The sequence below is a fragment of the Cricetulus griseus genome, chromosome 8 (assembly GCF_003668045.3).
Source record: "Cricetulus griseus strain 17A/GY chromosome 8, alternate assembly CriGri-PICRH-1.0, whole genome shotgun sequence".
In the NCBI taxonomy this organism is placed as follows: domain Eukaryota; kingdom Metazoa; phylum Chordata; class Mammalia; order Rodentia; family Cricetidae; genus Cricetulus; species Cricetulus griseus.
Window position 1 is genome coordinate 4,597,936 of NC_048601.1, and position 23,241 is coordinate 4,621,176.

Genomic DNA, 23,241 nt, shown 5'->3' on the forward strand with positions numbered 1-23,241 from the left:
ATGTCATTGTTGGCTTCATTTCCATGTGACCTGGATGGGTGGGGATGACACCTTCATTCAGTGTCAGGAATGCAGGAGGCGGCTTTGCCGTCAGATTGAGGACAGTGAGATGGAGAAGGGGGTTGAGGCAGAGGTCTTTCTGAACTCTGGGGCTGTACCCTTGCACTCCATGCTGTGTTGGCCCAGCGGCTGTGAGGCGTCTTCAGCTTAGCAGTTAAGAGGAAAAGGATGCAATGCTTATACAGAAATGCCAGGCTTCTTTGTCCCTTTCTGCTCACCCTGTGGGTCATTTGTAGAGTCATTTTTCTCAGAATCGATCTTCAGAGTCCCTGGAATGTAAGTCAGGCTATCTATTATCACCCGAACCACAGAGCAGAGCTATTGTCTATAGCAAAGCCCTCAGAAGGTCACTCACCTGAGTGACCTTCAAACGTAGTGAATTTAGTATGAGACCGGGTCTCACATATATCAGATGGAAATGAACTCACTATGTAGCTCAGGCTGGCCTTGACTACACAGTCACGTTATCCTCCTGCCCCAGTCTCTCAAGTGTTTAAAATTACAGTTGCACGCCACCATGCCTGCCTCTATATCCACTTTCTGTAAAGAATGTCTTACTAAGGTTCAGCTCTCTTTCTACAAATATTTGATAAAAACCTGGAATAATGGGGCTGGAGAGATGTTTTTCTGGTTAGAACTGTCTGTCCTACAGCTCAGCCCGCCTGCCTCGCTCCTGCCTCTGAGGCCTCTGAGGCCTCACGGTTTCTAATGGAATTTCTCAGCTCACTGATTCTTTTCTGCCGTCCCTCAAATAACTCGTGACATCTTTCTGTGAGGGGATTCTGGGTGACCCAGAAAGGAGCCATAATTCTCACTGTGAAGTAGGCTTTGTTTCTCATCACACCTAAGCCCTGTTCATCTAAGGACAGTACAAAAAGAGTCTGACTGTTGTGAAGCTCAGCTTGGGAAGTGAAAGATCTCTCCCTGTCCCTGTCCCTGTCTCTGTCCCTGTCCCTGTCTCTGTCCCTGTCTCTGTCTCTGTCCCTGTCCCTGTCCCTGTCTCTCTCCCTGTCTCTGTCTCTGTCTCTGTCCCTGTCCCTGTCCCTGTCTCTGTCTCTGTCCCTGTCCCTGTCCCTGTCCCTGTCTCTGTCTCTGTCTCTGTCTCTGTCCCTGTCTCTGTCTCTATCTGTCCCTGTCTCTGTCTCTGTCCCTGTCCCTGTCTCTCTCCCTGTCTCTGTCTCTGTCCCTGTCCCTGTCTCTCTCCCTGTCTCTGTCTCTGTCCCTGCCCCTGCCCCTGCCCCTGTCCCTCTCCCTGTCCCTGTCACTGCCCCTGACCCTGTCTCTGTCTCTATCTGTCCCTGTCTCTGTCTCTGTCTCTGTCTCTCTCTCTGTCTCTGTCCCTGTCCCTGTCTCTGTCTCTGTCTCTATCTGTCCCTGTCCCTGTCCCTGTCTCTGTCCCTGTCTCTGTCCCTGTCTCTGTCTCTCTCCCTGTCTGTCTCTCTCCCTGTCTCTGTCTCTGTCCCTGTCTCTGTCTCTCTCCCTGTCTGTCTCTCTCCCTGTCTCTGTCTCTGTCCCTGTCCCTGTCTCTCTCCCTGTCTCTCTCCCTGTCCCTGTCTCTGTCTCTATCTGTCCCTGTCTCTGTCTCTGTCCCTGTCTCTGTCCCTGTCCCTGTCTCTCTCCCTGTCTGTCTCTGTCCCTGTCCCTGTCCCTGTCCCTGTCTCTGTCTCTATCTGTCCCTGTCCCTGTCTCTGTCTCTCTCTCCGTGTCTGTCTCTGTCTCTGTCCCTGTCCCTGTCCCTGTCTCTGTCTCTGTCTCCCCATGTGTACAGATACACATATAAATATATAAAGACACTAGTGTTTCATCCTCTATGTGGTCTCTTGAAGCCATATTTCATATCCAATATGCTACAGCCTTTTCCATCTTTATTCAGATTATCTGAGGATACAAACTCTAGCTGCTCCTGAGCAGGGGTGTAGCTCAGAGGTCCTGCTGCCCCTGCACCTAACTAGGGTTTATGTTACACTCCCAACATCTCCCCAGAAACACCCCACACCAAGAAGGAGCTAGGTGTGGTGGTGTATGCCTGTTATCACAGTCCTTGGGAGGCTGAAGCAGGATTGTTCTGAGTTTGAGGCCAGCCTGGGCAGCATAGTGACACCCTGTCCCCCAAAGCCAACACAAAGCACCTTAAAATGTTCCTGAGAGGGTCAGACTGTTGCTTAAAGCCCCCCCCCCAAAAATTGTTGACATCTGTGTTGTGTGACTTTGCTTTAGTTAATCAGAAACACAACTTTATCATCCCAGGGTTCTGTTGACTGTCATCCAATGACTGGCAACACTCAATAAAGCTCTTCTAGCAGGAACGCAGGGTCTCAATTGCTTTTCAAGATTGAAGTGAGAAAGCCTCAGTTAGGGATACTGAGGCGGGGGTGGGGGGGGTGGGTGGGTGGGGGTGCCTGTCACCAAGCTTCTTAGCAGAGCCTGGAATGACAATTGACTCATGCTCAGTATGGAAGTGGCATTGAGACTTCCTCCCTACCTGCTCCTCCAGGAGAGCCAGTGGGTTCTTGGAAGATTTAGTTACTTTATTTTATGTGTATGAGCATTGTGTGTATATCTGTGTACATGGGTACTGAGCCCATTTGAAGCCAGGAGAGGGCATCGGACCTCCTAGAATGGGAATTACAGCCTGTTGGGAGCCTCCTCGTGGGTGCTGGGAATTGAACCTGGGTCCTCTGCAAGAGCAACAAGTGCTCTTAATGGCCCCCCCCCATGCATTCTTTTCAGGGAAAGAATGAGTGAAGCTCTAGTCCACAGAGGAACTTGCTGATGTGAGCAGAGCTGGTTTAAGTTTTAGAAGATACAAAGTTACATTCTTACACACAGTCTTGGCCAGCGTTGGAAAACGCTGACGTGTAACTTAGCTGTTGCTAAGGATACTGTTGGAAAATGCTGACGTATAACTTAGCTACTGTTGCTAAGGAGACAGATGTGACTGGATGGATTCATCAGGATGCTTTTTCTAGAGGCAGATTTGATGGAGGCCCTGAAACCCTGCCGTTCTCCTCCCTCTGTCTGTGCTCTCTGTCTCCACCTGGTGGGACAAACGCAAACAAGTCACATTTACAAAGGGAAATTCACTTTTGCTTTGGTACTTCTGTTGAAACCTAGAGGGCTTTGTGAGCTCCACCACAGACCTACCTTACCTCCTTGGCTGGGACGAGGTAAAATTCAGTTACTGTTTTTTTGTTTTTGTTTTTGTATAATGCAAATTTCATTGGCCTATGTAAACACTGTGAAGTGTCCCAGGATTCACGTGGTAGGTAGGTGACAAAGTACTATTAGGTTTGTACACCAGAAAGACAATTCATTTGGAATTTAGATAGCAGTTAGCTATCTTTGGGTAGCAGTTAGCATATTGTATCTGCAATTTACTCTGAGTGGCCTCTCTGGATTCCTTATCATTTGATTGGTTACTTTTCTGTTGTGATAAAAGCAGTGGGCAAGGCAGCTAACAGAAGGGAGGGTATATTTGGGCCTGCAATTCCAGGGGGAGAGAGTCCTTAATGGCGGAGAAACTCGAAGTAAGTTAGAGATCACTTCTTCAACCACTAAGGTAAGAAAGGCAGTCAGACTGTGAACTATGAGGGCGCCAGGCCTCAGGGAGCAAGGCGCTGCACTGGGTGAAAGTTCCTCCCGCGGTTCTTACCCTCTGAGGAAAGAATTCGGAGACAAAGCTCACCCAGCAAAGCAGAGCATGCGTTCCACAGAGAACCTGGGGTGGGCAAGAGCATGGGTTCCATGGAGAACCTGGAGCCGGCTGACCCATTAGTTATTGGGAGGAGAGGGCGGAACGGCCTAGTGGCTTCTGGATTGTGGGTTTTGAAATTTTACTTTGCATCAGTGTATGTTATACCTAATGGGTCGTGACAATTTCACTCACGCTTGGAATGTATTTGGCTCCATTTGCTCTCTTCCCTCTCATTACCCCACTTCCTCTTCCCGGCTAACTTTGTACTGGGTTTTTGTTTTGTTTTGTTTTGTTTTATTGAGGGTATCAATTTGATTTTAGTTTTGTTTTTATTTTTCTATAGCATGGACTTGAAGTTTTCAAAGTACATTAATAGAAAAACACAATTCCTAGACAGGTTTCCTGAATCTTTCAATTACATTGTTGCCTCAAATCTCCACTAACATGAAAATTTAAGAGTCATTACTGTTTTACCCCAACATGATTTTTTTGAGAAGTCTTTATCTTGCTTATGCTTAGCTGATTCATATTGCTTTAACTAATTATTCTTCAAATTATTTTTAAAAGTCTTCCTCATTAAGCAGTGCTTTTCTTTTTCTTTTTCTTTTCTTTCTTTTTTTTGTACTGGGTTTTTACCAGGTTTTTTATGTATATTTATAAGGTGGGCAGTGTGTATTGGGTAAGGTGACCCCTTTTCCTTCTGGGTTATGGTGGGTAGGTTTTCCATTTTTAGGGTATTTCTTCCTACCAGTTTCTAGAAAAGCCCATAGGGACGAGGAGAGTGTTACAATGAAGCCAGGGTCCACTGGTGGTTGTGCGGCATCTGTGTCCTAACCGGTCCTTCGCTTCTGGCACAGTAGAAAGATCCCAACTTCAGCTCCATGGCCACGTAACCACAAGATACACTCTGACCACAGAGATATAGCCAAGATGCTGTGGCGGTTTCCTTGGTTACCTCCCATCTGACTCCTTGCCCACTCAGCCTCAGAGATAAGATGGTTCCTTCAGAGCTGGGAAGGAACAGTGTGTGTCTGTGCAGTCTCCCTCCAAGATGAGAGGATAGTGGAGTTTCCAAGCTCTTCACCTGTATGGGGGGGGGGATTCTTGTTTTCCGATAAAGTTCCTGTTAAAGAGCAAACTCTAGCTGGGTATGGTGGCACACAACTTTAATTCCAGAGCTCAGGAGTCAGGGGTAGTGGATCTTTGTGAGTTCAAGGACAGCCTTGTTTGTATAGTGAATTCCAGGATAGCTGGGGCTATGTAGAGAGACTGCTCCTCCCAGCCCCCCAAAACCAAACAAAATGAAATCAAACAACAACAGCAAAACCAAACCCAAATCAGCCCAAAGGCAAAGCTCTTACTGTCCTGACCAGTCTCCTGCTCAATCACAGTTCACTGTCACTTTGTTCTAGGCTCTCAGAGCCCTGCTTGTCTTTCTGATGGAGGTGTGTGTGGGGGGTTTAGGTGATATTGTTACCCACACACAGTGTGTGTGTGTGTGTGTGTGTGTGTGTGTGTGTGTGTGTGTGTCTAAAATCATAACTCGGAAAGCAAATCAAAACTTTTTAAAATGACAATGATTGTTTATTTTATGTGTGTGCAGGGTGAGGGAGGGCAATGTTCATGCTATAGCATGTGTGTGGAGGTCGGGGGACTGCCCAGAGAGGTCACTTCTCTTTTTTCTCTTTTTTCCACCATGTTCAGGGACCAGATTCAAGTCTGTTGAGTTTTCAGGCTTGGCAGCCAGAGCCCTTACCCATTGGGCCATCTTGTCCTGCCCTGCCCTTCCCACCCCCAAGCTTAAATACCCACTTCCCGTGTTTTCTTTAAAAGACTTTGTGTGACTGACTTTGTTTGGGTACCCCTTCTGGAAGGAGAACATGGGTCTATTGCAGACTTTAAACAGGATGTTCCATTGTCAAGTTTACAGAGGTGTGTTTTTTCTCTTCATTACAGCCATCCCTTGGAGTCAAGAAGCCTTCCAAAGCCCTGCTCTTTGTGGTCCTGAGCCCTGTGGGACCTTACTTTTCTAGCGGAACCTTCAAGCCAGTGTCACTGTGGGCCAATCCGAAATATGTCAGAGCCTGGGAAGGTGGGACTGGGGACTGCAAGATGGGCGGGTAAGTCAGTCTGGTGTCTGTCCTGACTTAGTGATGGTTGTGTGTGCAAATGGTGGTGTGCAGGGAAGTGTGCAAGTGTGAGAAGCTGTTTGTGGTTTAAGATTTGGCTTTGTAAATGTGCTAGTTTTTGGTGTTACTTGCCTCCCTCCCCCCCATAGCAGCAGTGACAGTGATGACATGGGAGTGAGACAGTGCTTTGAACCAGTGTCCCTGAGCTCTGCTTCTTTCCAGCTACAGGCTGGACCTGGGGTTGATGCTCTCGGCTGCCATGGATGGCGGCACACCTGCCTGAGGGCCGGAGGAAAGTCCTGCTTTGGTGATGCCTGGCCGTTCTCATAGACCATGCATAGCTGGCAAGAAATGAAAGAGCATTTGAGATGTGCCATTTCCGGTGGACTTGGCCCTGAGTTCAGAATGCCCCTCTGTGTAGGATAGAAGGTGTAAGCATGCTGGGCTCTTCCCAGGTCATACATGTCACAGCCAGGGCAGAGACACTCCTGGGAAGTGACTTTTGATGATGTCCTGGGAGGTTTAGGAATGTCGGAGCCCAGTGGCAGGCCTCTGCGATATGGGAGATGACGGCAGCTGGGTGTGAAAGGTGCCCCACAGCCCCGGGTGCTCTCCTCTCACAGGGACAAACTTTCCCACCTCAGAGCACCTCTAGAAGATGGCCTTCTCTAGAAAACTGTATGTAGCGGCTTTTTTGGACCGCCAGCTCCCAAATGAGTTGTGAAAGCTGTGCCTTAGCTTATGCTCGTTTCTAGGTAGCGCTTATAACTTAATTTAACTGGCTTCTCTCCATCCTTGGGGCTTTTTACCTTTCTTTTCCTCTGTATGCCCTACTTTTCTGCTTCCCCTGTGTCCGTCTGTCTGTCTGCTGCCTGGCTGGCTGGCCCAGGCATCTCCCTCTCTTTCTCTCTGATTGATTCTGTCTCATGCCTAGATTCCTCCTCCTACTTATTCTGTTTGTCCGTCCTGCCTATCCCTCTACAGCCTGGTTAATGGCCATTCAGCTTTTTATTAGACCCATCATGTGCCTTAAGCAGGCAAGGTGAAACAAATGTAACACATCTTTGCATAGTTAAACAAATACTCTATTCCACAACAACTGCAGCACTCACTGGCGGCTGGGGGCCAGTGTTCAGCAGCACAGGGCTTTGAAAGGAATCCAACAGAGTTTTCAAAGCGAGACTTTTGTATCTGAGGGGGTTATGGGAAAAGGAACACGCTCACACTCTCTTGATGGCTTCCTTCCTTATTCTCTGTTCCCTTGTGTTCTTTCTCTGTTCTTTTCTTACTTCTGTATACCTTTTTCTCTACAGCTTATATATCCCAACAAAGTTTTTCAGGCAATATAGGAATTACAATGTGGTTGCATTCTGTTTTTCAAGTGAATGATCACAGTGAATAAAAAACAAACAGAAAAAAAAAAAGAAACAGCCTGTTTTCCATATCCCTTACATGATTAAACATTTTAAGTACTATAGGTGAAAAACAAATTCAAGAACCCACACACATACCCAAGCAACTTGTTATAGATTAACTGTGTGGGCAAGCTAGCTGTTCTTGTCCTTTACTGGCAGGCTGCTTTTTTACAGTTACAAAGAAAGGGCAATCACTTTATTGCTTATCTTGAAAGGTAATCTTATAAGCAATCTTAAAGGGATCACAAACCTAAACTTTTATACAGGAAAAACAGTCAGCTCTACTTTAAATCGTTAGGATACATACATACTTATCAATATACATATATATTATTTATATCAGGAGATTGAGGGCAAAAATGGGTATAAGGAATTAATCATCACCTTTGGTCATCAACCAGAGCTAGCAAGGGGAGTTAGCAACCATCAGGCCGTTTTTGTATTTTCTACTCTAGCCTAATGAGTCAGACAGCTTGGCTAGGTATTCCTGTGAACTTTTACTTGTTTTCTGGGGTTATTTATCTTAAACTATTAGCAAGGCATCTGTTATAACCTGAAGTTATTCTGAAGCTTTGTTTTAGCTAATGGTACCTGACTGCATCTTTTCAGCATCAAGAGAATCAGAGCCAGCCTGGCTCCTGGACTCTGGTTCTTTCCCTTTAATCATTAACCTGAGTGACTCCTGGGGTGGAACGCATAGGCCTTAGCTGCGAAACATATCCCTGTATTGATTTTCATTCATTAAAACTCCGTATAGCTATTATTATTATTATCAAATTAGACAGTAAAGTTTAGGGAGGGGTCATCTTCTTGGCAATCCACAGGTAAAAATGCCAAGTAGAATGGGATGTTTCCAAGAGATAAACACACTGTATTACTTACGGGCAGTGGAGATCTCCTCACATCCACTCACGCCATGCTAGATACCAGAGAAAGAGAGATGCAGCAGCCTGTAACGGCACAGCAGAGGGAAAAGACGTTCCGGGGTCTGCAGTACCATGGCCTTGCCTAACCGAGGTTGGCCCATCAGAGGGTTCCCTTCTGCTGGCCAGACAGCTGGAACTCCACTCACTGGCTGCTCTGGCATGACCAGCAAGCGCCTCTGCAGATTTGGTGCTTCCGGTCTATCCCTTCAGCCTTAGGATGTGTGACTTGTTACATCTAAATTGAATCATATCTGCTGCAGAGGAACGAAAGGCTTAGAATCAGAGCCTCCCTTTAAAAGAGAAAGTGGGGGCTGGGGAGACCACTCAGCCGAGTTAGAGAAGCCGAGTTAGGTTCTCTCTGTCAGGAGGCTCGAAGCAACCTGTAACTCCACCTCCCTGGGATCTGATGCTTTCTTTTGGCCTTTGTAGGCACCTGCACACAACACACAACACACGCACACGCATACACACACCTACAGACACGTGCACATGTACACACGCATGTTGGCACCCAGCCCCCACGGGGTCTCTAAGAGTTGTTTTCCAGCATAACCATAGGCACCTCCTATTTTTCTGACCTCACCCCACTGGGATCAATATCCTGTTGTGAACCCTTTGACCTGCGGTTTTTGTAAGTTTGTACAAGGTGGGAGACATTCTCTCAGAAAAGGACCAGGAGTCTTGTGGTTCATCCAAATCTCCAGGCTTTCGCCCAATACTCGGACTTAGTGGCCAAGAGCAGCCACACACGCACAGGCAAACAAACAGAGACACTTGTGGCGAGTGTCTATTTGAGTTACTGGAATGCCAGCCTTCCTGCTGTCTTTCACCATAAGTGCCAGTGAGCAGAGGACGGGACCAGACTGAAGGTTTAATTAAGATGTGGTTTATTCACAGTATGAGATCTGAGAAGCCAGAATAACATCTCAGTATCTCATCTCACTCCATTCTCATCCCCCAACATTGTGGAGGGTGGTAGAGTTAGGCACAAGGCAGCCAGTCATCGGAGCCCAGCCGATGTCAGGGCAGTTTTCTGAGACCCGTGGTGTCTTTGTCTCTCCTGTTTTAAAATTTATTTTGCCTGCATGAAAGTCTGTGAACCATGTTCTTGCCTAGTGTCTGTGGAGCTCTGAAGAGGGCCTTGGATCCTTCATACTTCTAGGTGATGGTGAGCTGCCACATGAGTGCTGGGAACTGAACCCTGGTCCTTTGCACCAGCAGCCAGTGCTGCTCTCAACCACTGAGCCATCCCTCCAGTCTCCTTGTTAATCTAACCCCCTTCCTTCATGCTTTCCATACTTGGCCTCAGTCTCCGCTTGAAATGTACGGGTGTGTGGCTGTGGGTATCTGTGTCTATGTGTGGGTGTATGGTGTGTGTGTGTGTGTGTGTGTGTGTGTGTGTGTGTGTGTGTGTCTTTAATTAAGACTTAAGGGTGGGCACAGCAGATCACTTGGTTAGAAGGTCTACTAACATTCCATCATCAGGTCTCACGCTGTGTCAGGAGTGAACCAACTCCCATGATTTGTCCTCTGACCTCCATACACTGAGGGTGCATGTGGCGCGCGCGCGCGCACACACACACACACACATACACGCACACGCACACACACACGCACACACACATACACTACACACACACACACACACACGCACACACACATACACTACACACACACACATACGCGCGCGCGCACACACACACACACGCACACACACATACACTACACACACACATACGCGCGCGCGCACACACACACACACGCACGCACGCACACACGCACACACACACACACGCACACACACATACACACACACATACGCGCGCGCACACACACATACACACACACACACACACGCACACATACACACACATACACACACATACGCGCGCGCACACACACACACACACGCACACACATACACTACACACACACACACACCGCGCGCGCATGCACACACACACAACACACACACACATACGCGCGCGCGCACACACACATACACACACACACACACACACGCACACACACACACACGCACACATACACACACATACACACACATACACACATACACACACCACACATACACACACACACATACGCCGTGCGCACACACACACGCACGCACGCACACACGCACACATACACACACATACACACATACACACACCACACATACACACACTACACATACGCACACACACATACACACACCACACACACACACACGCACGCACGCACGCGCGCGCACACACACACACAGACACACACACGCGCACACACACACGCGCACACACACACACATACACACACACACGCACGCGCACACACGCACACACACATACACATACACATACACACACACACAGGCACACGCACACGCACACGCACACACATACACATACACGCACGCGCACACACACACACACGCACACACACATACACATACACCACACACACACACGCACGCACGCACGCACACATACACACACCACACATACACACACACACACACAATCAAATGAATGAATAAAAACTTGAGACCGTTAGAGTTGAATACAGGCATGAGGTGACATGTTTGTCATCAACTGGTTTTGTTTTCCTCACTAGCAATTATGGCGCGTCCCTTTTGGCGCAGTGCGAGGCAATGGAGAATGGCTGTCAGCAGGTCCTCTGGCTGTATGGCCAGGACAACCAGATAACGGAAGTGGGCACGATGAATCTGTTCCTCTACTGGATAAACGAAGATGGAGGTAATTGCTGTCCTGTGAGGTGACATTTGGTGACAGCCAGCGTGCAGGGGCTGCTGTGGAGCCTGTATCAGGGTTGCTTTTATTTTACGTTCTGTTTTCCTGCTGTTTGGTTTGAGACTGCAACTTAAATCTCAGGTGCTGGAGAAATGGCTCAGCATACAAGAGCAGTGGCTGCCCTTACAGAGGGCCTGGGCTTGGTCCTGAGCAGCCAAAATGTGGTGGCTCACAACTGTCTGTGCTCTAGTTTCAGGGGGTCCAATGCCTCTTCCAGCCTCCATGGGCACTGCACATATGCAATGGACAGACATCCAGACAAAATGCCCGTATCCATAAAATAAGCTTTTTTTTCTTAAAAAAAAAAAAAAGGTATTTTTTTCCTTCTGTTTGCCCTCTCACAACATTCTGTCTTTAGTGATGAGTCTTGGTTGGTTCAGTGGTCGGTTGTTCAATCTGTACCATAGCATATGTGCTAGTGAAACCTGTATTGGCTATGGGGGCGATGAGTGTATCCCTCCTTTTTTGCAGAACTAGGAATCAAACTACAAACTCCTAGGCAAACTCTCCCTAGAACTACACTCATGGCCCCCATTTTACCGTTTATTTTGAGGTCCTCTGTAGTTGTGTGGCTAGCTTTAATTCTCTGTAGTTGTGTGAGCTAGCTTTAACTCTCTGTGGTTGTATGGGTAGCTTTTTTTTTTTTTTGATTTTTCGACACAGGGCTTCTCTGTGGCTTTAGAGGCTATTCTGGAACTAGCTCTTGTAGACCAGGCTGGTCTCGAACTCACAGAGATCCGCCTGCCTCTGCCTCCTCAGTGCTGGGATTAAAGGCGTGCACCACCAATGCCCGGCTTGTGTGGGCTAGCTTTGACTCTCTGTGGTTGTATGGGCTAGCTTTAACTCTCTGTGGTAGTGTGGGCTAGCTTTAACTCTCTGTGGTTGAGCTGGACATTGGTGGCACACGCCTTTAATCCCAGCACTCGGGAGCCAGAGGCAGGCGGATTTCTGTGAGTTCGAGGCCAGCCTGGTGTCCAGATCGAGAGCCAGGACAGGCTCCAAAGCTACACAGAGAAACCCTGTCTCAACAAAACAAAACAAACAAAAAAAACCTCTGTGGTTGTGTGGCTAGCTTTAACTCTCTGTGGTTGTGTGGGCTAGCTTTAACTCTCTGTGGTTGTGTGGGCTAGCTTTAACTCTCTGTGGTTGTGTGGGTTAGTTTTAACTCGCTGTGGTTGTGTGGGTTAGCTTTAACTCGCTGTGCACCCCATGCTGACCCTGAGCTTGCCATCTTGTCTGAGTCCCCTATATGGTGAGGTTACAGGCATGCTCCTCTAGGCTTGGCTGGGATGCCCCTTTGACTAGCTTTTGACTTTGTGGTGCTGAAGATGTAAGCCAAGACCCTCTTGCCTGTTGCCAGGGCTTCACCACTGCGCCATGCCTCTCTCTGACTAGAGTTTGCCTCAGAATTGGTGTCTTTTCTATACATTTTGATAATATCTTAGAAGCCCTGTAGGTTTTCTTTGCATCTCCATTTGATTATCCTACACTCTTAGGGCCACCACCAAGCCTGATGACCTGAGTTCAACACTTGCCACCCACAAGGTGGAAAAAGAGAACCCATCTCCAACCAAGTTGTCCTCGAACCTCCACCGAATTCCCACACAAAATAAACCGCACTCTTAAATATAACTCAGTGTCTGTCCTGAGGTTGCCAGTAGATATGTGTTCATTGACTCCTGCTGCCCACTCCATGTAAATCACAGACATTCTGTTCTTTTATTTTTTTTAAGACAAGGTCCTGTGTATATAGCCCAGGATAGCCTGGAACTTACTATGCAGCCAAGGCTGGCCTGAGTGTGGGGGATTGTAGCATACCTGCCTTCAGGGTTTTTTGTTTTGTTTTGTTTTGTTTTTTATTTCTGTAGGGTCCCACTCTGTAGTCTGTGCCAAATAGGAACCCTCCTGCCACAGGCTGTGGAATGCTGAAATTATAAGCATGTGTTTATATGAGGCTTGAAATTCGGGGCTGTCTCTAGCACTCCGAATGCTCAGTGTCTGCCTTTGATATGATATGGAGTCAGTGAAATGTTTACAGTTTATATGGTATTGAGCTAACCAACCCCAAGCAAGAAACAAAGTGTTTGTTTCACAGAAAGTCATTATAGACACTGAAAATGTGAAATGAAGGCAGGGTGTTGCTGGCTGCTCATTTATTCGCACCACCATTAGGGTGTGGGGACAGGCAGATCCTAGGACTCAGTGACCAATGAAAGACCCCAACTCAAAAATAAGATGGAGAGAGAGAGAGGTAGAGACTCAGTGTTGCCCTCTGGTTTCTGCATGTACACACACACACACACACACACACACATACACACACACACGTTCACCCCTCATACACACAAACACGTACATATGCTCACACTTTTCTCCTGCCGTTTATACTTGGAAATGTAAGAAAACAATATTTATGCTGGAATTTGAGGGTCTTCAAACTGTGACTTCTCATAAACACACCTCTGCAGTGATGCTAGAGAGGTGGCTGTTGCTGGTCTCTGTGCTAAGGAGGTGTCTTCCTCCCTGCCCATTCCTGTCCCCACCCATCCAGCATCACAAGCCATCACAAGTACAAACTGGGAGGGCATTCAGAAAAGGCAATGCTATTATTTATGGTAGACATCAAGGACTTAAGCGCCACCTGTATGCATCACAGCTGTGGAAACTGTCCTGGTCACAAATTGTTCCTTAGACATCACAGAGCACTCTGGCATGGCTATGGGTAGAGATCAGAGTGAATAGGTTTGTCTTCCATCTCTTGCAAAACACACAAGTACTTAATAAGAGTCAGGCTTTGCAGTTTGCACAGGCTTCCTCAGCTGGGGTTTCCCCACCGTGTAAGAGGGGGTGGGTGACTGAGGGGGCCAAGGTGAGTGCTGTGCTTCCAAAGGGCCACGTTCAGTTCTCAGCACCTGTGTCTGGCAGCGCACAGCTGCCTGTAATTCCAGCTCCAGGAGCCCCGAGGGTGTACACAGACACACACAGAGACACAGACACACACAGAGACACAGACACACACACACAGAGACACACATACATAGACACACACACACATACACACACACACACATCCAATAATAAAACATAAAAAGCGTCCTCTCCCTGGGCCTCTTTAGTCCTCTTTTCTGTGTCAGCCATGATCTAACGCCATCTAACACAGTCCTTACATGTCTCTGCTTGGAGGGTTAGGAGGGAGAGCCAACAGTGGCTCACAGAACTTGGGGCAGTAACCAACCCCCAGAGTGCGCTGAGTAACAGGCTGCCTCCGTACGGCTGTTTCCCTCCCATGTCTGGCTCTGCGAGTGTGTTTGTGGTTGCAGAGGAAAGCCAATACTTCTCACCCAGATGTCCTCATGTCATCGGCTCTGTCTGGGAACCAGGGGAACAGATGTTCTGCTTCTTGACCTCAGGCTGGTGGTTACAGTTGGATGCTAAATTCACTTCACACAACAGCACATATGAAGGCTGCTGTTTGCATTTAACTCGGTGTTGTCTTAGAGTTGAGCTAACTGTAGGAGAGGTCTGTGTGTGTGTGAAAACTGCGCGTTCCCACACATACACACACACACACACACACACACACACACACACACACACACACTTCTGTGTCTAGCTAACGAGTTATCACAAAATACGTTTATTTTGAGATCATTAACACTTGTAAAATGACAAATAGCCTCAGGAACATTGCCAGAACCAATTTCTTCTTCCTAAAAAGCAATTTTCAGAAAATAAATAATCCCTCCAAATCAAACTGCTATAGCCTAGCAAAGACAATTCATTCATTTTGTAAAATTAAAAAAAATACTTACTATAGGGGCTTGGGGCATGCCCCAGTGGTTCAGAGCTCTGCTCTTTCAAAGGCTCCAGATTCAGTTCTCAGCATTTAACTTGTGGCCCCTATAACTTGTAACTCCAGTTCTGGGGGATCTTGTGCCCTCTCCTGGCTCCCATGGGTACTGCATGCACCAGGTATACATAAGTGGTAGGTGAAATACCCATACACATCAAAACAAAACAAAAAACCTTATAGATGATGCTAGGCCAGGCATGACGCAGGGACTGGGGCATACAAAGATGGAGAGATCTCTATTCTGGTAACCGTTAAAAACTTGGATCCACTCCACCCTGAGACATAGAATAGTGGTCCCAGAGCTAGGTGACGTGTGGTCATGGCTTTTTCTCATTGTCAGTAGCCTGGAAAAATGCACATTTGTTTCTCCTGTAGCATAAGGATTAAAGTGGGTTAGTTCTAAAGTTTTTAACTGTATTTAAGGGCAATTTCCTCACAGCTTCTACTTGGTGTTCCTTGAAGCAGATTTGTGAATCCCCTGCAAGCAGGTGATTGTAGGTTCACATCCTCGTAAGGTGTTGACCTGAGGCTTGTTGGGCCACAAGGCTGGAAGCCAGAGGTGGGAAGGAAAGGGAGCTGTTGATCACCAAAGACGGCTTTTTAAGACAGGGTTTCATGTAGCCCAGCCTAGTCTCAAATCCCATCAAAGGATGACCTTGAATTCCCAATTCTTCCTCCACCTCTAGTGCTGGGATTACAGCCCTACATCATCCACACCCAGTTCATGTGGTGCAGGGATCAAACCCAGGCCTTCACACGAGTCACGAAAGCACTCTACCTTCTGATCCACCAAAGTGACTTCTAAGAGGGGCTTGTATAGTGGAGGACCACCTACTGCTTACAGTTGGATCACTTTGCCTGGTCTTCCTGGTGGAGGGGTTACTTGGTCTTCGTGGAGTAGACCAGCCATCATCTCTTGAGATTGTGCTTGGATTTTCTCTTTGCTTCTTTTGCAGAGCAGGTGCCTGAGCTCACACTGCATTCAGGTTCAGGGGAAGTCTGAACCTCCATCGTTCATGCCAACCGACAACTGTGTAGCTTGGCAGGTGATGTAGGCTTCTAGAAGTGTGCAGTGTGCAGGCAGCACCAGTAGGAATAACCTGCATGCGTGCGTGTGTGCGTGCGTGCGTGTGTGTGTTGTGTGTGTGCACTCGCATTGCTTGTAGAGGCCAGAGGTTGAGGAAGGGTGTTTTCCAGTAAGCTTGTCCCTGTCTCTACAGCACCAAAGTATGAGCCACCCCATGCAGCATTTACATGGGTGGTGGGATCTGAACTCAGGTCCTGATAAGGGCTTGCTACCGATCATCCCCCTGCTCAGGCCATCCAATTCTGAGGTAATGAGCTCCTCACAAGTGCTGGGTATGGCACTGACATGGATCCTGAGTTTGTTATGTTTGTTGTGCTAAGAGCCAACCAGCTTTTATCCACAAGGAATTATTTTGATGTGGATGTTCATCTTGAAGACAGTTCCTTAATTCTCACTTCTGAGAATAGATTTTATTTATTATTTCATGTGTGTGTGTGTGTGCGCATACATGCACATGTTCCTTAGTGTATGTGTGTGCTTTCCATGTGTGCAGCTGCCCTTGGCAGCTAGAAGTGGGTGTTGGAACCCTGGGAACTAGAGTTACAGACGGACAGTTGTCAGGTGCCCACAAGCATAGCCATTGCTCCTAAGTGCTGAGCTGCCACCCCAGCCTCTGTTTCCCACCCTTAAGAAGAGTTTCATTGTTCACTGCTTAAGGATACGTGGAAGACAATTAGATTAGGGACTCCCTTTATGGGTTTCCAGAGGGTTTGGTCTTCGGGGGAGACTTGGGACCTAATGCCTTTTCCCACTGAGACATCTCTCTGGGTCCTTTTTGTTTTTGCTTATTTAAGAAAATTTGTTTGTGCATATGCGTGCAGTGACCATGGATTCCGGGACAGGACTTCGTCCCCTGGAGATGAGCTCCAGGCAGTTGTGGCTGCTGCGAACCGAACTCTGGTCCTTACGAGGGCAAAACCTGTTCTTACCCGCTGAGCTGTCTCTCTTGCTCTTATATTAAAGTAAGGGTCTGGCTGAAAAGTGGGTAGAGGTTTGAGAATCCTAACGACTCAGGACGGTGGAATGAATCATCCGAATGTTTGCTATTTGTCAAATTGTGAGAAGTGACTTTAAAAATAGCTCTTGCTGTGACATGTCTGATGAGTGAAATTTTGCAAACATGCCTGTTTCTAATTAACAGAGGAAGAGCTGGCGACACCTCCGCTAGATGGCATCATTCTCCCAGGAGTGACGAGGCAAAGCATCATAGAGCTGGCACAACAGTGGGTGGGTGCCCTTGATCCAGACAACCTCCTTAAGCCCAATACAGAATCATCAAAACAAGCCCCCCTTTGCAATGATATCATACCCTGTGGTTCCCACCAGTGTTATCTAATCTTCAAATCTTACCTTGAGCAGAAGATCTCTCTAGAAGGTTTGTGTTGGCAAAACCAGCCAGTAAGTATTTTTTTTTGTAGGGCACACAGAGAACCAGCTGAACAGGCTGTCTCAGTGAGGAGGGCTTCTAACTAGCCTCAGTCTGTGTACAGGGTGTCTTCTACTACTAGCCTACCTGGTCCACACTGGGTGTTTCCACCCAGCCCTTAACTTCAACTGTAAGTTATTTCTTCTTGCATTGGTGACACATCCTGCATTTTTGTGCCCATGACCATTATAGGAGCTACAGATTTTCATTGACTTATTAATATCAGCGGAATTTTGATTTGTCTTTCTCCCTCTACTGCCTGACCCCTCCCCATTGTCTTAGATTTCTACACATGCTTATTTTAAAATTAAAAACACTCAAAGCAAATACAAAATTGTTTTCAGTAAGCTTTTGAATCCATGCAGAAGAGGCGGGAATATTCCGGTGTTTGTTATTTGAAGTGATGGAGTGTTTGTCCGGTAGACGTGGAGGGAGCTGGCTGGATGGCATGAGCTCTTGGCTGGCCCTTGTGACTCATATGTTCTAAAGGTCCCTAGAGACCGGGAAGAGGCTTTGAGCGCACTGCGGCCAGACAGTCCTAGTAGACAATGTTTAGACACACACATTATCTCCAAGCAGACCAGCCGTTTCTCTGAAAAAGACTGGAAGCAGAGGGAATGAGCCAAATCACCCTACCATGTTCAGAGTAGACAAAACCCAACTGCTGCCTATTGGCTGGCACACTGGGCATGACATTTGTAAACCGTTGGTTTAATTCCAGACAGCTTGCCCTGTCCCAAATATGTCTGCACTTGGAAACATGGCTTTTCGAAACTCAGCAATTTCTGTTTTGTTAAGAAAACAAATAGACCAAGTGTAGAGGGTTTGATGACAAGGTGTGAGTCTGAGGGTGTCCCACACCTCTGATTCCTGAGCTTGGGAAACAGGTGATTATGGAGGGGTCTTTCCTGACTCTTTAACTGCAGATTATCTTAAAGCTATGCTGAAACAGAAAATGCCAAGAGGCGCTCGGGTCGGCACTACTTGCCAGACAGGGGAACTCGTCCAGAGATAGGGAGGACGATTCTGTTGATTTGCAAGATGGGTTATTTTTCTCTCCATAACACAGATCTCAACTGTTTTCAGTAATGTTTGCTGATTTTCTGGAACACAAATTGTATAGTAATTTATTTAATTTTGGACAATCACACACCCCTTGGTTTGATTTCTCATTAAGTCAAAATACTGGCTCCTAACAGAAAGTGACAATTTCAGCTCTATGGAACCCAGTTTATGATTTTTGCCATTGTTGAAGGCAATCAGATCAGGTCTAGTGTCTACTGTTTACTAGACGTTTGGTCTGAAGGAAGCCCCTCCGACTTCCAGAAGCCAAGTGTCCTCAGCTATGAAGTAATGATGACGCCGTTGGCATGAGGCGTGCACTTGGTCAATGGCAGCTGTCCTTGTACTGATGTATGATGCAATCACTTACTCTCCTTTATTATAAAAAATGTGGAAAATGCATTAAGTAGCGCTTAGAGCAAGTCAGTGTGTGAGACCTTATTCATGACAACATGTGACTCGTGAAAGGGGCATGTGTGAAAACATGCCATGAACCCATGGGGAACTTCTTGATGACTTCATTTGTGAAAGCTGTCATTTGGAAGTAGGTTGCTCAATTCAGTGGACAATCACACAGTGGGTCCCTTCCCACTCAGAATGTTAGGGCTATCACACAGTGTGTCCCTTCCCACTCAACATGTTGGGGCAATCACACAGGGTGTCCTTTTCTGCGTCTCCCAGAGGACCATTATGACACCATCTAAGTTCAGCCAGATGCAAAGACAAGCACTGACTCTCCTTTTCTCCTCTTTTTCACTTGTGATATTGCAAACAGGGTGAGTTTAAGGTGTGTGAGAGGTACCTCACCATGGATGACCTGACCACTGCCCTGGAGGGGAACAGAGTGAAGGAGATGTTTGGCTCAGGGACGGCCTGCGTTGTCTGTCCAGTTTCAGATATTCTGTACAAGGGCCAGGTAAGACAAACCGTTTCGTATGTTAGTCATTCCTAACGTTAGTTTTTGCCCTGGGGTTGGAAAGATGGCACAGTGGTGAAGACACCTGTCATCCAGGCTGCAAACCTGAGTTTTGGTTCTTGGGACCCACACAGTGGAAGGAGAGGAAGCGACTCTGGGAGCTTAGTTTACCTCTGACCTTGTGTGCTTGGCAGACCCTCACTCTGCCGGATACTCACGATAAGAAAGTGCATGAGTGGAATTCTTTAAAAAGTAAACATTTACCTGTAATTTAATGAAATCATAAAATGTGAGAGGGAAATGCGAGCTGGTTGGGCCTGTATTGGTACAGGGCTTCATCTGCCCAGTGGTTTAGTGAGAGTTCAGACATGAAAGCAGTCAGCCTTGTCCTCGGTGAATGTGGACCTGAGCCGAGGGACTTGCACGTTCACCTGGTTCTGCCCACCCGCTGAGGTAGGTTGCACAGCAGGTAACCGGGTTTCAGGGTTCTGGTTCCAGGATGCTGCATTAGGAGTGGAGTGGCAATAACAACAAAATGCACGTCAGAATTGTCCGTTTTCCATCTGCCGCTGTCATTACTGCTGTCGGCGCTGAGTAGACCACTGTACAGAGTGGGGCACGCTGTGCTTACTCAGATCTTCTGAAGCAACTCGAGGACTTAGTTGTAAGGAAAACAATAGTTACCTCTCTACCACATTTGTCTAATTTTTAAAGAGCAGATTTATTTACTTTATTTCACGTGTATGAGTATTTTGTCTGCAAGTCTGTCTGTGTACCATGCGCGTACAGTGTCTACGGAGGCCAGAAAAGGGCGTTGGAGCCCCTGAAACTGCTATCACAGTTGGTTGTAAGCCACTGTGTGGGTGCTGGGAATCAAACCTGAGTCTTCTGCAAGAACAGCAGTTTTCTTAACCATTGAGCTATCTCTCCAGCCTTCGTTGATCGGATTTTACTTGTATCATATATGTATTATCTCACCTGTTGGAGGGCTTTCCCTTTTATAGCCAAATCCAACCCTCACGCACGTCTGTCTCCTCTATCTTTAATATAAAGATAGAGTTACTTTACAGGCGTTCCATACATGTGTAAATGTTACTCAATGGGCATATAGGCAGTCTGGAACTGTGTAGGCAGTATTCTGTAGGTATATGGGCAGTTGGGGACTGTGTAGACATTACTCTATAGGAGTATAGGCAGTTTATAACTGTGTAGGCATTATTCTGTAGGTGTATTCTTGTTTTTCCTGTAAGACTAACTGCTTCAGATGACTTGTTAAATTTAAATTCCTCTGGTTTGTGAATTCAGCATTAGAATCTCAGCTGATTGGATTGTTACTATTATTATTACAGATTATTTCACTGTGGATGAACTATCTGGTTTTATGTCCATGGTGGCAGACACGGGAAGGAGGCATGTGTGCCCGAGAGGGTTAGAGTAAAGCAAAGAGAGGAGGGAAAGGTTGTAAGGGGCTAGTTTGAGTATTTTATGGCAATATCTACATAGATATTGGTGCACTTTAGTAACTAAAATCCAATTGTTACTCCACTCCAGGAATAAAAAGTTTACAAAGGTTAACTTATTTTTAATGCTTCTCCTAAATGCTTCTGGGAGACATTCAGAGCCCAAAGGGTTTGTAATTATCCTATTATACTAAAAGGCATAATAAGAAGAGTGTTTGAGAATATGAGCTATCTACTAAAATCAAAGCATCAAAAGCCAGCCAGCCAGCAAGGCATGAACAGGCACGATTCAGATGCATACTAAGGGCATGAAATCTCTTCCAGCTATGAATGTAACCTTGCCTTCCCATGGGAGTTGTAGCCCTTGGAGGTACGCCGTGCCCCAGACACAGGTTCAGAAACCCCTTTTGTGAATGGAGACGAGACTTGCTTTAATTTATCCCTTTGAAATCATTTTTTCATTTGTTGCAAAATATCTTTGAGTTCTGGTTTCTTGCCAGAGGGTTCAACAGAGGGTGACTTTTCATCCTGTAGATTCTTAGAATCCTGGGTAGATTTCATGTTTACGGACCTTTCTAGTCTCCCGAATTCCTTTGACCATCCCAAAGAACGGCAGTCCAACCTTTTGTGACCTTGATTGAGTTGGTAGGAAATGAACACCCTGTCATTGGCTGATTGGTTTTTATTCAAATCCTGAGCAGAGAAGACTCAGGGGTTGGAGGTAGCGCGTGTGATAGGTATGTTGGGTGCCTCCCGGCCACCACTCTGTGTGCTTCACACCCTCAGACCCCTCTCTCTCTCCCTTCTTCTACAGATGCTGCACATTCCAACAATGGAGAATGGCCCGAAGCTGGCAAGCCGCCTCTTGGGCAAGCTGACTGATATCCAGGTAGACATTTTTACCAGCTGGCATTGGGGGTCAGTTGGGAGAGGGCTCAGTATAAGAGCATTTACTGCTCTTGAAGAGGACCTGGGTTCATTTCCCGGCGCCCACAGTTAGCTCACAGCCCAGTTCCAGAGCCAGTGCCCTCTTCTGCGTGCCTGGGGTACCCCCTACACATGGCACACATACATTCATGCAGAAAAACACTCAGGTACACACAAAAAAAGACTACAAGCAAACCCACCTTAGGGCTCATGTTCATAAGAAGCTTGGTGAGGTGGAGAATGCCTTGAGTCCCATCGCTTGGGAGGTATGGGCAGGACAATCTGTGAGTTCAAGGCCAGTCTGGTCTACATAGGGAGTTCAGGTCCACCAGGAATACACAGTGAGGCCTGTTTCAAAGAAAATGTTGAAATAGAAAAGAAGCATAGAGAGGACAGGTGATTAAAATGCTTGCTGTCCATCGTGTTCTGGTCTCCAGAGTCCTATATAAATGCTGGACGGACATGGCAACCCAGGAGGCAATTCTAGCTCTTGAAGGAGAGCCAAGGATCCCCAGAGCAAGTGTTTGTCAGATGACCCTCTCTGTGAGCTCTGGGTTTGACTGAGAGACCCTACCTCTAGGAAAAGGCGGAAGAATGTTGATCTTGGTACTGCCCAGGCATGTCCACGCGTGTGTATCCACATGGACCTGTGTCTACAAACATAGAAATGCGTGTACATGTACAACACACATGCACACACCCACACTAGAAAAAGGAAATAATAACAAGATGCACAGGGTAGAACATTTGAGAAAACCAGAACTTTTCCCCTTGACTTCATGAATCCAACATGGGCTGGGATGTAGCTTGACAGGTCCTGGGCTATCTAACACACACGCACACGAAGCCCTGGGTTGCACTGCATACAACCAGCGGGGGTTTTGGGTGCGGACCTACAATTCAACACTTGGGGATTGGAGGTGAGAGGGTCAGAAGTTCATGGCCATCAGCTATGTTGCAAATTTGAGGCTAGCCTGGGCTACAAGAGAGCCTATCTTTAAAAACAAATGAAAAGTCCAAAGGTCCGCCCAGAACCCACTCTGAACAGAGACAGAGGTGGGGAGCACGGGCGCTGGAGATTGGAGAGTGACTTAGAGTCTGGCGCGAAGCACGGTACCCTCCGTATCCCAGCTTGTTAAGCAACAGGACAAGCCATCCGTCATCAAAACCTCATCTTCTTTTCCCCCTCAATTATTCTGTCCTTGTGTCCTCAAGTCTCCAAATTACTCTCTTACAAGATGGCAAATTGGTGCTGTTAGCCAAGCGACTAGCTTGTCTGTTTCCAGGAAAATAATTTTAGTAATTACTGAGGGAAAAAAAAAAAAGTATGGTGTTATATCATGTTTGGCATTTGATCTCTTTGGGTGTTACACGGAAACATGGTGTTTCCCTACAAAGTGTTCCACAGAATGGAAGACAAGAGTAACAACCACAAAAAACAAGGGAAAGAGAAACCAACGCTCTTGCCAGTATGAC

At 46.9% G+C, this 23,241-nt stretch overlaps 1 protein-coding gene across 1 annotated transcript in view; it reads left to right on the plus strand.

Moving 5' to 3' along the window:
- Positions 1 to 23,241, plus strand: part of Bcat1 (branched chain amino acid transaminase 1) — a 76,218-nt gene that overhangs the window by 45,282 nt on the left and 7,695 nt on the right. The window contains exons 6-10 of the mRNA XM_027430146.2: positions 5,711 to 5,874; positions 10,838 to 10,980; positions 17,116 to 17,201; positions 19,238 to 19,378; positions 21,653 to 21,727. Coding sequence (XP_027285947.1) covers positions 5,711 to 5,874; positions 10,838 to 10,980; positions 17,116 to 17,201; positions 19,238 to 19,378; positions 21,653 to 21,727 — 609 coding nt within the window. The remainder of the gene's footprint in view (positions 1 to 5,710; positions 5,875 to 10,837; positions 10,981 to 17,115; positions 17,202 to 19,237; positions 19,379 to 21,652; positions 21,728 to 23,241) is intronic.